We start from the raw sequence: 13316 nt of genomic DNA on the forward strand, positions 1-13316 counted from the left end.
TGTTATTTATTTTATTTTCATAGATAGTAGTTGCTCCCAATGGGACCCGGAGCGTTATTCAACCTATTTACTTTGTATATATCAGAGTATCTCCCTACCGTATAAAAAAAATTGTTTGCATTAAGACAATTGTTATGTAATATTATAATCATATTGAATTACGAAAAATTTCCATATACTAACAAGTAATTTTTTCATAATTTTTAAATTAAATAATAATTAAATAATTAAATAATTTTAATTTTCATTTATACATTGACAATTAGTATTTTTACAAACAATGTTTTGAAGAAACGTGCAATTTTTCGATTATACTTAATCCGATTTTTTTCTTTTCACTATACTTAATTGCTGTTATTCTAAAAGTGATTGTCTAGTAAAAGGTCTTGCTTGCATGAAAATGCCTGATTTTTGTTTATAATTTTTTTGTCTACCAATCACTTTTAAGCAAAACTCTAAATTGGTTCAATGAGAAAATCATGATATGACTTTAAAAATACGAAAATGCATTTTTTTTAAATTAAAATGTGTATAACAATAATTTTTTTAATATTTGAAGGGTAGAACAGCAAAAGAACAGAAACACCGAAAGTATATAATTTTTTGTTCTTGTCACTTGCGTACTTTAATCATTCCATCCTTCATTTATTATTCCACTTTTTAATTTTAAACAACTTTTTTTTAATTTCTCTAAAAATATTGGTCTAACATACAGGTGAAATCCCCTTGCGGCGCCAATCTCGGGGTTTAAAAATAATTTATCAAGTTTTTAAACCGCCTTTACCATCGGTTGGAATAGCTATTTGTGATACAAGTGTGCAAATTGATTGTCGACGAGTATGAAACATGCAGCATGAGCTGAGGCAAATGCTGCTATCACACAGGAATTACCTAAGCGCACGTTTATCGCACCCTATTTTTTGCAGACTGTCCGAGACAATTAGTTAGCACTTTTTTTTACACTTTTTCACCAAATTTCCGACCACGTATGGTGATTTTTAGCTAAATTTATCTATAATTTTTTTAAAAGAATTTTTAAGAATATTGCATGCGCGAATATTATTCTCACACATTACGCTGGATAAAAAAGTAATTATATATGATAAAAGGAGCCTAAGTGGAACTTTTTCCTCATGTGAAGTTGGAATACGAGCCAGAACCCGAGGCAAAATTGGGGGCTCAGGCTTGTATTGTGACTTCGACGCGCGTAATAATACAGTTTTCATCACAAAGCAATCATAAGTGCGATTTAATCAGTGGCGTATTCGAGGCCATGCGGACCCTGACATCGTCAAGGCATTTTTTTCCAAGCCTAGCGATACCAAATCGCTTTTTTGCCACACAGGAAAACTTTCTACTTAGCATTAAAAGGACCTTTTACACAGTAGTAAGAATTTAATTATCAGACAGTATAGAACCCACTTTATTTTTGGAAATGTATTATGCTACAGTTTTTGATATATTGAGGAATTGAGTGTCGACGCTTCAGCGTTTAAAACACTTGGAACCAGCAAAACGTTGACAAACTTTTAGTAGAGGACATTTATAGATGAGTAGCTAAAAATTATTAAATTAAAAATATAATTGATTTTGCAATTAATGTTTTGAGAATAAGATATTTGGAATGTACCGTTTTTTTGGATCCTGGCGTCTATAATTTATTTTTTATAACGATAAATGTCTGACAAAATAAATAAAATTTCGCGTCATCTTTAAAAGCTTTGAAAAGTTCATAATTTTGTCCGTTTTAATCAAAAATAGCTTTTTTTAGTTGATTGTTTTCTTAATTGTTGACAAGATAAAAAGAGGCGTTTCTCTTAAGAATAATGGAATAATGTGACACTTAGGTTTGAATTAAATTAAAAAATTTGCTTCTTTGGCACAACCTGACACACACACAATTTCAAAAAAAAAAGTATGTTAAACCGCCACAGGTCCCACTGGGAGCAACTGCCATCTATGATATATATATATGTGTGTATATGAGACGTGGTTACGGCTGAAACATCACTGCTATTTCATCGGGAGCGGGTGCCATTTAATGAATGGCACCTGCTCCCGGTGAAATCCCGTTGTTGACCTGATGATAAAATTTGAAATATAGTCGAAATGTGTGAATGAGACCCTATGTCGAAAAGAAATAAAAAGCCATACAACGAAAGAGCTTGCATGTAAAAATGTATGGCCGTAAAGGAAGCTAAAGTTGTATGCCAGGAAAGGAAAATGTGGCGAAAAATATTTGATAAGAAATATGTGATAACGTATGTCAGTGGAATGAGCGATGCTTGAAACAAAATACCTTGGATACTAATGGATTCGCGTGGATAGCTTTACATAGTGGACGTAATTAAAGTAAAGAGTATGGATCTTAGAATCTGATCATAATCAAGCTTAGATATTTTCATGTGATCTATGGACGCATGATGACCCTGCAAAGCTCTTGGCCAGGGGTGATTGCAAATGATTCATCAGCGACCTGACTCGGAGCAGTGTTGCGGAACAAACGTGTTGTTTAAATACGCAACACGGAAATTATAGATTGATCTAATGATTCGTACCCCCCCCCCCCCCCCCCCCCCCCCCCCCCCCCCCCCCCCCCCCCCCCCCCCTTATACCACCTCGTACACTTGCCCTATTCACTTTTTGTCATATCAAATCCTTCATCCCCTACAGTATAGCGAGGCAAAAACTGACTGAGTCAAGCTTACTCCGAAAGGGATTTGGCTTAATAGCATAGTAATAATTGTATATTTTTTAGAATATGATAGTTCTCCCTCACTTTTTTCGCAAAATTACTAGTTCCCGAAAAATCCCCTTTTTCTAGTAGTTATTTCATAGTTATAGGGCATCAAAGTTGTATCTTTATGCTCATAGATGTTTTGTTTTTTAATCATATACAGTAAATTCAAAACATTTAAGCCTTATTAGAGAGAAATGATAATTACAAAGAGCTACAGAAATGATACACTGGGTAACAAGGAGTTAATAATTATTACGCTGGAATCAAGATCATAATTTTCTGAATTACTTTTTTGGTGTCATCTTTACCGCGCACACAAACTTTGAAAATTGAAGAATGGCTCTTCAGAAAAGCCAAAGTATCATGAAAAAATTCATCAAGAGAGCATAAAACTTGTTTAAAAATTAAATTTTTTATTAAAAAATGAGTAGGTAATGTCCAGAGTTTATGCAGCTCAACATAATTCTGAAAAAAGTTAGGTAAAATTAATACTTTATAAAAAAATGCTCCTCAAAATTTTCCTGTGGGTAGGACAGCCAAAGTGCCATGGTAAAAATATACTTTTTAAACTCCAACTTATATAAACTATACAAATAAACAACTAGAAAATGCTATGGAACATATAAAAGGCTCGTAAGCGAAATTTGTTTAAAAATCATTACTGTGCAATGAAAGTGGATTTTTCAATAAAACATGATAAAAACAATCAAAATTATTCCTATAAGCTGTCGAATGGTAATCTTATTTCTACTATTATTATTCTTGAGATGAAAAATAGTAACTCCACAACAAAAATGGTCTAAGTTAAAAACTGTGAAAAAAGCAATTTTCTTTATAACAATTACAATTGTTATTTAATGTCTTTCTCTTGTGTCAAGACGAGGGTGGTCCAAAACACTTTTTTTCATAGAGAGTAATGCCGCCCTTCATTTGATTACAAATTCGAAAAAGGAATTTCCTATTGTTTTTAAATTATTATTTTAAAAGGTATCGGTTTTGACTTGCGGTTTCCGATGTAAATTGCATAGGGAAAAATCAGCCTTCTGGAATACTTTTTTCAGGGTTTGGGAAAATGTTACGGGGCAGTATAGAGGCTTTTTGAGGATTATCTAACGAAGAAATTCATATATGATACATAAAACCCATGCGCGTATGGGTTTGACACCCCTAACACACCCCGAAGGTGCATTGAAAACTACCCTTAGAACCAAAAATGCCAATTGTTAATGAAATCGACCTTTTGAGCATGTTATGTTCGTTTTTTTTACTGAAATTATTTCTTTTCGTCTAGAGGAAAATTGATCAACATTGGTTAATTAATTTTTAACTATTTAAACAAATTCCGTTTGTTTATAAAATTTTTTCTTCAAAACATTCGTCAGACTGGCAGTTTATTATCGCTAAGTGACATTTAACAACAATTAATTTGTTTCAGGCCATGTGACGAGAGGGTCACGTGACCAAACCTGGTCTTCAATTTTTCTTTCCCAACTTACGTCCACACGGAATGAGATATCGCGTTAATAATTTGGCACAATAAATAGAAGGCATGCATGAATGTGTCTCTGGTCTTAAATAATTAGAATAGTGAAAAAAGTTTTTTTCATTACTATTTTGGAGAAATACCGACCGTGCTGACGTCAAACCCTGCAGGCAATTTGCAATGTTGTCAATGGGCAAGTTATGAGGTTTATATTGATCAATGTCGGACAAAACAACAAAAATCGCTCACGAACATTATGCGCAAATAATGTAAAAACTAATGTTGGGACTTGAAATGCAAATAAACATATTTGGTCTGATATACGTATCAGTCTGGTATCAGCTGTGTCAAAGCAGCACTAGCGCAGCGAATAGACAACTTCGAACTTCTAGGGGTCTGCGGGCAAAACAGATTGCATGATTAACGACAGAGAAAGCTAAAAGTCAAACTTCTGCTGTAAAACCTAAATGTGTCCTTCGATAATCATTATCTGCATAAATAAACTTTTTTCTCCTTCAAACTCTTTGCAAGGCCACAAACGATCCTTTAATATTTATTAACATTACTCGAAAAAAATTTCCGCGTTTTTGAAACTTTAATTTTTCAAAATGGGTGAAAAAATATTGATCTTAGGGCTGACTTGATCAGCTGTTATACTCATCACATGGCCTTAAACAATATTTTTTCCACAACATTTATCAATTTTTCTTTTCTACTTTTGGTATTAAAACTTACGATTGTTGCAGATAATAATTTCTTTTATATTTCCGACATTTTTTTACAATTGTCTTCTAAACAGATACATATAATATTCGAATACGTTTTGAAACGTATTCGAAAAATTTCTTCTAAGGGACATCTTCGACAATTTCGAGTATACTTGGGGGCTTATAATTAGCAGAACTCTTCCAATTTTGGAAACAAAAAAAAACAAAAAAAAAACATTTCTTGAACTAATGGAATTTGTTTACATAATTGAAGATTAATTAACCAATGTTGATCAACATTCCACGAGACTATCAGTAATAATTTTTATGAAAAAGAACCAATTTTGTTAAACAAATTGAATTTGTTTAAGTAACTGAAAATTAATAAACCAATGTTAATAAGCATTGCACTAGACCAATAGTGATAAATTTTATTTAAAAAAAAAAACATTTTCGAAAAACAATTATTTAAACAAATGAAATGTCTTTAAATAAATGTAAATTAATCGAAAAAAGTTGGTAAATATTCCACTAGATCAATAAATATAATTATAGTACAAAAAAAAGAGAATTAAGTGACTAAAAGGTTGATTTTATAAAGAAAGACATTTTTGTTTCTAAGGATAGTTGTCAAAGACCTGTAGGGCGTGTTACAGGTGTAACACTAAACACTGCAGATTTATTCCAAGAACTCGAAAAAATGATTACTCCTCATGTAATTTACATGGAAAACTAAAGATTAAAACCAACACCTGTTCTAACAAGTTTTGTTTCAATTTTGATTTAATCGAAATGAAAACAAAACAAAAATAGAGTATTTATTTTTTCGGATTTCGAATCAAGTGGGAGGGGGAAGGGGGGCCATTGTCGTCTAGCATGTAAAAAATGTTTAGCATGCATTTTTGGACCACCCTAGTCAAGATATTATTCTTAAAATGGGGGAAAAAATGCTCCCACAAGAAAGATTATTTTTATTTTTTTCTTAAGATGTGACCTTTTTATAAAAGTTGTTCACAGCAATGACTATTTTTGTTAAATATCAATTTATTGTGTCAAAATATTATTTTTGAGATAAAAGCAAATGATCATGCAAGGAAATGCATATTATTCAATACAGCAAAGTAGGTAGCACAAATACAAAAAATATGGGTCTTTTGAATTTGTTATCCTTAATAAGAAATTAGAGAAATAAAAAAAAGAATTTGTCACACATTTTCTTAATTTAATAAGCTTTGATTTGAAAAGAAAAACTTTTAAATCAGTTAAGAAGTACAAACAAATATTAAAAATTTTTGTTAAATTATATTTTGCTAATCAGATTCAGAAGAATCATTTTTTGTTCTTTTTTCCATAATTACCAAATTAATCATAAAATATTTCATCTAAAGTTAACGCTTACCGTATTTACACACATGTAAGCAGAACCTTTTTTTTGTTTTTGGAGCTTGAAACTCGGAGTGAGGTCTATAATCAGGTACAACTTATAAACATTTTTTCACTATTTCGAGCTTCTAAAATCAGAATGCGGCTTATAATCGTGTGCTGCTTATATGCAACTAAATACAGTAAGTTATTTGTCACTGAAAAATATACATATAAAAGTTTGCAGATATTATTTTACCCATAAAAAAAACGTTTGTATTTTTTCAACATTTAAATATGCAATTAATAATTGTTTTCACTCTGATGCACTATGAAGCCCTCGCTATTGATTGTTTTTTTAACTTATCGGTAATCCTGGTAAATTGGCAATCCTTGTAATGATTCCAAAAAATCATAAAAAATGGATATGCATTTTTTCCTTCTATTCGGCGTTTCGGAAAAACAATTTTTTTTGCGAAAGACTAGATTATTAACATTTTTACAAGTAAACTAGTAAAGGACTCTTGAACCTCAAGATCATCTAAAAAAATATGTGAAGTGAGGCGGCTGATCAAAATTCGGTATGTTATCAAGATACACATTGTGCTTTAGACTTTTTAGATATTACAAGTGATTTCTCAAGTTATCTCTCAAATTTAAAAATTAGTAAATTACCTAGTATGACATACAATAGAATATATTTGCTTTTGATTCTAAGTGGAATCAATTCTCCTGTCTCATACGTGAGTTGCAAGAGTGCTTACTCCTAAAGAACGCTTAACAGTTGTGATACCACCATTCGATCCTCCAGTGATGTAATGTGCAGCCTGAGGAGTCTAAAAATAGAAAAATATTCTTTTAGTTGCACAAATCATTATATAGAAATAAATTTAAAAGCGACTATTCTGAAGAAAATTGTTTGAACAAAGATTTTTAAATCCAGCGCGTATAAACTAGTTTATGCTGCGTTATAGTGTTGTATTTTCATTTAAGGATACATAGAGATACGTCACTTTACTGAAGTAGAATATACTTGATACTCTTTTTTCGAAAACCTTTGTTAAGACATCTTTCTTTAGGTGTAGAGCGTTGACTCCTTTGCTAAGTTCACATATAATGTAAGTTATCTTTCGACTGACGAACGCATCTACGATCCTCCCTTATTTGCATGTTGCATTATCAGCGATACACTGCCATAAGAATCGACTTGACAAGAAGTTAGTTTTAGTCCCGACGAGCTAATCGGCAGGTCGTACTGCTTAATAGAGCAGTCGTGCATTTCATGTAAAATTTTAGTATTTAATGAAGTGAGAAATGGTTAATTTCTATTTATAAAAAGATAAACTTAAATTCAGTTATTTATGACATCAATTGGTGGCAGCAGCGAGGTGATAACCAAAAGTTATTCCATAAAGAACGAACACAATAAAATGAATGATAATTTAATGAAACAGCCTAAATTAAGTAGAATTAGGGAGATATTCACAAAAAAATGTTCCGGTTTGAATAAACATAAAACACAGGAGCACCTAGTAAGTAGAATTAAGTAGGGTTCTTAGTGACTCCTTGCTGTAAAAGTTAAAAGCTGATCACGAATGTCCAACCAGAATCGAGGATAAATAAAACTTCAATCAAGCCCAACAATTTTGGATCTAGATTGAAAAAAAGAGAAAAAAAGGTATTTTATAATTTGAAAAATAGTATCCTGTGACGGCTCTACAGACTCGTAAGGCTGGGTAACGTTCCTAGATCTCCTGTTAAGAAGCAAAAACCTAATCTATGATATCGATACATTATTATTGTACGATCCTTTTAAAATATAGTTCTTAAATAAGTGAAATTTTTTCACACAGCGAAGCACATGTCACGAGAAAACTTTCCATCTAGAACAACTAATACTAAGGATTTAATGCGATAAATCCCATCTAAGTTAGGATCGAGACACGAATCAATGATTTAGCAAATGACAGAAGTGGCATTGCCCAGTCAAATATTTTGAGAAGATCAAGAAACAAGTAATGATGAGGACTGAATTTAAAGCAACAGGAGATGAAAATTTTATCCGATTATTTAGGCGAGCAAACAGGTATACGGAGAATTATTTTATAGATTGCGAATATTATTTGAAAATAGGCAAATCCCAAACTCGCTTTAAAAACAACGTGATTGAACAATTAAGAGACGAACTGAAGTTTTAAAGAGTTTTATATAAAGATTTATGAAAATAACATACGGCAATTTATTGTTAAGATGAATGTTCAACCAACTGAATTAAATTCACAACACGGTATTGAAACGGAAAATTCAGTTAAGTCACTTTTACGAGGATTACGCGAAGAATACGAAATTATAATTCTACCAAGAAATCCGAAAACTGTAAATAAGGCTCTTTAAGATGGCATCAGAAGTAGAAATCAGGTTACGCGACAGGAGAAAGTATCAACAACTTGGTAATGTTAACGAAAAATTAAAAACTCTGACGGACAAAATTTAAATCAGAAATTGGAAATAAAAGAAATAGAACTATTTGTAACACTATAAAATTCCGGAACAACACGAAAATAAATTTTATTCTGTACAAGAAGGTTTTCCTCCAAAACGAGCACATCAACATTTCCAGTCAACTGCCTCATCAACCAGAACTCCATTCCTAGTGCACTGCAACCAGGAGGTTCAGAAGAGGAACGCCCCTCGACGCATGTTTTGAAAGAGCAGTGTTAAGTCACATGAGTCACACATGAGAGATTAAAAATAACAAAAGACTTAACACTGCTCTTTCAAAACATTCAACTTTAAACAAACACTCATTTGATTTTGAAAACTTTGTTATTTTAGCTAAAGAAGCATACTACTTCAAACGTATGTTTATGGAAATGTTTTATATTGTTATAAATGCCAACAATGTTAATTTTAGAACATACATAGATAATATGAGCGTAACCTACAATAGCCTTGTTCATGCAAATTAATGATTTACAATTTTCTCTTAAACTATAATTTTACAATTTCTCATTATATTCTAAAATAAATATCCTTTTATCTTGCTTCTCTCTCTTTTTCTTCTCTTCTACAGCAATGTACCGTTAGTGCTCCATAATGATGTGCCATGCGCAGTAGATAATAATTAACCACCATACCGTCTGCTGGGCGGTATGTGATAAGTGTGTGTTTTTCAATGTCAACAATAATCTCAATCTTTATTTAAGTCCGTCAAGCAGACGGAGTCATTTCTCCAATTTGTAATTTTCTTTTTTGACTATTTCGCACATAATTTGTTAAGCACTGTCACCATGTCTGTCCTTTTTTAAGTCTTAAAGTTTACAAAGTAGTTATTATGATCACACAGGTGTAACATTTCGTAGAAAGAAGTATTTTATACTGATGAGACTGTCGACGTACAGTTGAAACGTCTGCCATATATGTATCGAGAATCTCTCAGACATAATTTCAATAAACTGACCAGTAATTGATTGAAATTTTGACTTCCATCTACAAGAATATACACAATATTCTTTCAATTTTTCGCATTTTTAACATAAAATAATACAACGTTATAAAACTGATTCCTTCAATAGCATTTTTTATAAGTAATAAATAAACAATGCAAAATTAGTTCATTTGTATTTTTTTCATTTACTTTCAGAAGTAGATATTCTTGAAGTAATTTTCATAATGTAAATACATAAAATATGCACAGAATTAATGAAGTGAAGCGTATTATTTAAATGATTTTTGAACAACCGATTCTTTTAAAAAAACTAGAAAAATCGAACTTATAATGAACTAGAAATGCACGCATGACACGACAATGCTCAAATAGGGTCGAAGTACATTTTCCAGTATATACAGAGCCTTCCGAATAGAAAAGGTAAAGGTTTCATAGTTATAACTCGTGACATAACTAAGCTAAAACATCGTATTTTTTATTTTTCGCAGAATGTAGTCCTCTAAAATTTGTTCTTTTGAAAATATTCTGTTGGATATGTACACAACAATCAGTTTTGAAAAAACTTTTATGACTATAAACAGCTCAAAGTAGCAAAAAAATTAAGTTTTTTTTAAAGAGTCATAACTCTTGATTTATGAAGACTAGAAGATTATATTTTTGTAGATTTACACAATATTTCCTACCAAGAAACTTTTTCTCTTGAACTACTTATGTAGCTTTACAGAGAAGTGAAGTATTTGAAAAAAACTGAACACGAATAATTTGCTCTGAAAAATAGGTCGAAAAGCAGTCAAGTTCGTGAGGCTATATGAGGTTATAAGGCGCTAGATCATTGTATTTTTTTAGAATTACTCGAAATTGCATCTACTTCAATTTAAATTTGAAACTTTTTCTGTAAAATTAACAGGTTATAGAGTACAGATACAAACTTCAGAATTTGTTTTTTTCGCCTCTTTTTTTTCAAAAAATCCGGGTTCTTTGAATGACAAAGGCTCGGCACCTATTGAAGGTAGAAGGTTTTTTGCCCTCAAATTTTTCGGTATTTCCTCTAATTTAATTTTGATTTTGAATATTTTGCTCTAGAATGCAATGAGCCGGGTAGTCTACGGAAACACGATTTTTGGAACTTTTTTCAAAAATATTTCCGGGCCGCTCGGGTGTAATTTCTAGGAAACTTGGAATTTTATTCAGGACTCCTCAATAAACATTTTTAGCAAAAAAACGCGCATTACTTACTTAATACAGTAGGAAGACCTTTTTTCGTACGAGATGCCTGGATTACAATTAGCAAAGCACCCTAAAGGTTAAAAATAGACAGCCTCTAGTACAACAGACGGACATTACGAGTATACCAGGATGTCTTTTAGACTGAAAAATAGCTTGAATATTTAGGGCATGCTATAACAGCTGAGGAAATAAAACCTAACCTCGACAGAATTGCCGAAGTAAAAAATTACCCCGACTCAAAGAATTAACAAGAAATAAAACCATTTTTATGACTTGCAGGCTATCACAGAAAATTGATTAAAAACTTTTCAGCGATTGCTAAGCCTCTGACTAGGTAATTTAGAAGTTCAAGTACTATACGAATTTTGAAAAGCATAAAAATAAACTAAAAAAATTGCTCGATCACAGCTCCTTTACTAAAATATTCGGATTGAAATTAATAATTCATTTTAACAACCGACGCATCCAATTACGCTATTGGAGTAGTATTATCAACAGGTCCTAGTGATGCGGATTGGTGCACTCTAATACGCATCGAGAGCTTTGAATACATGTGAAGTCAATTTTACAAAACAGAAGAAAAAAATTTCTTACGACTGTGGCGTCAACTAAACACTATTATCAATATCTATTTGGAAGAAAATTTGAAATAATAATGGACCATAAATAATAAGCATAAACGAACATATAGTAAAGGTTCTTGTGTCGAAGACAGTAGAAAACAGGCAGGGGAAGACAATAAATTTAATTCTCAGAATGAGGCTAACAAAAAAGCACAAAGAAAAATTCAACATCATCACATCATACGTACTTCAGAGGGCTGGGGACTTGAGCTTTTGTAAGGTCATCGTTGCACTCTATTTTCTTCGAAAGTACAATGAAAAATATGACTTATATGGTATTTCTGCATTCAGAAAAGAATGCTCTATGTCTATAGTGTTTTGAAGTTGCAATAACATTTCTTAAATTAACAATAAGCTTAGTCAAAGTTACCCTACTTTTGAAGACTAATTTCTCGGCTCGTCATGATTATTTCACAAATTTACAACATTAATAACATCTATTGACTTTTCATTTACAAGTGTATGTACCTATCTAAACAATTATTCTTAAATAAATATGAGGCCAGTAACTACTGATCCTAGCGGCCAAATATGATGGAGATCTTTAGGCACGCCCACGCTATTGTACTCACTGCACTGCATGCCCCTTACCTCACCCCGGAAAGCAGCAGGGTCCTAAGCCACGAAGGTCACAATGCCTACGCTAACTGTGTTTCACATCTGGCACCAATCTCAAGAAAACCTTCATAGGTTCATTTCTGAATTTTCTCTTGATTCTCTAATGAAATGAACGAAAATTTAAGTTCTAAAAAAATTGGCTAAAAATATTTCTCTGACGTTCAACGGATTTGCACGTTTCTTAAAATTCTGAGTCGAATAATATATACTTTTAGGAGTCACTTTTTTCATAAAAATGAAATACACATTCTTCAAAGTAGGGTAACTGACAGGTTATTGTTGGTATAATACCATTTTTTTATGAAAAAAGGGAGTCCTAAAAGTATATATCAATCGATTCAGAATTTCAAGAAACGCGCAAATCCGTTGAACGTCAGAGAAGTATTTTTAGCAAATTTTTGCAACTTCCGTCAAGATTGGTAGTTACTTGCCTTCGATTTACTCCGTACAGATACTTCCTTGACCTCTGTTTTTTTATATTTATTATAGAAAATTTGTTTGTATAGGTACATATACTTGTAGATGAAAAGTCCATAAATGTTATTACTGTTGTAAATTTATGTAATAATCAATACAAGCCGAGAAATAATTCTTCAAAAGTAGGGTAACTGTGGCCCGAGGTTATTGTTAATATACTATCATTTTTTATGAAAAAAGTGACTTCTAAAAGTATCTATCAATCGATTCAGAATTTCACGAAACGTGCGAATCCGTTGAACGTCAGAGAAGTATTTTTAGCAAAGTTTTGCAACTTCCGTCAAGATTGGATGTTACTTGCCTTTAATTTACTCCGTGTAAAAATTTCGTTGACCTCTGTTCTTTCCATATTTATTAAAGAAAAGTTGTTTATCATTACATAACAGTTTATCATTACGAGCCAAAAGAAAACACGTTTTCTAGTATTTTGAGAAAGGGGGAGGGTCGATAAGGCCGGTTTTTGGCCTAATTTATTTTTGGACCAAAAAATCTGAAAAAATCATGGTAGTATCTTATAAGTATCCCGAGTGGATTGCACGCTAACGGACTACCCTCCACCCCCCAGCCACCCCCACCCCCCTACAAATATAGGAAACACCACTACCCACCAAATGTATTTTCGAGAGATTTG

General features: G+C 32.0%; 2 protein-coding genes across 10 annotated transcripts in view; one reads left to right on the forward strand and one right to left on the reverse strand.

Annotated features, from left to right (window-relative positions):
* The window catches only part of LOC117179929, a 1200486-nt gene that overhangs the window by 308943 nt on the left and 878227 nt on the right, over window positions 1-13316 (forward strand). The gene's annotated exons all lie outside the window — the stretch shown is intronic.
* Window positions 6457-13316, reverse strand: part of LOC117179928 (irregular chiasm C-roughest protein-like) — a 164437-nt gene continuing 157577 nt past the window's right edge. The window contains exon 12 of the mRNA XM_033372153.1: window positions 6457-7128. Coding sequence (XP_033228044.1) covers window positions 7030-7128 — 99 coding nt within the window. The 3' untranslated portion in view covers window positions 6457-7029. The remainder of the gene's footprint in view (window positions 7129-13316) is intronic.

The sequence above is a fragment of the Belonocnema kinseyi genome, chromosome 9 (assembly GCF_010883055.1).
Source record: "Belonocnema kinseyi isolate 2016_QV_RU_SX_M_011 chromosome 9, B_treatae_v1, whole genome shotgun sequence".
Taxonomy (NCBI): Eukaryota; Metazoa; Arthropoda; class Insecta; order Hymenoptera; family Cynipidae; genus Belonocnema; species Belonocnema kinseyi.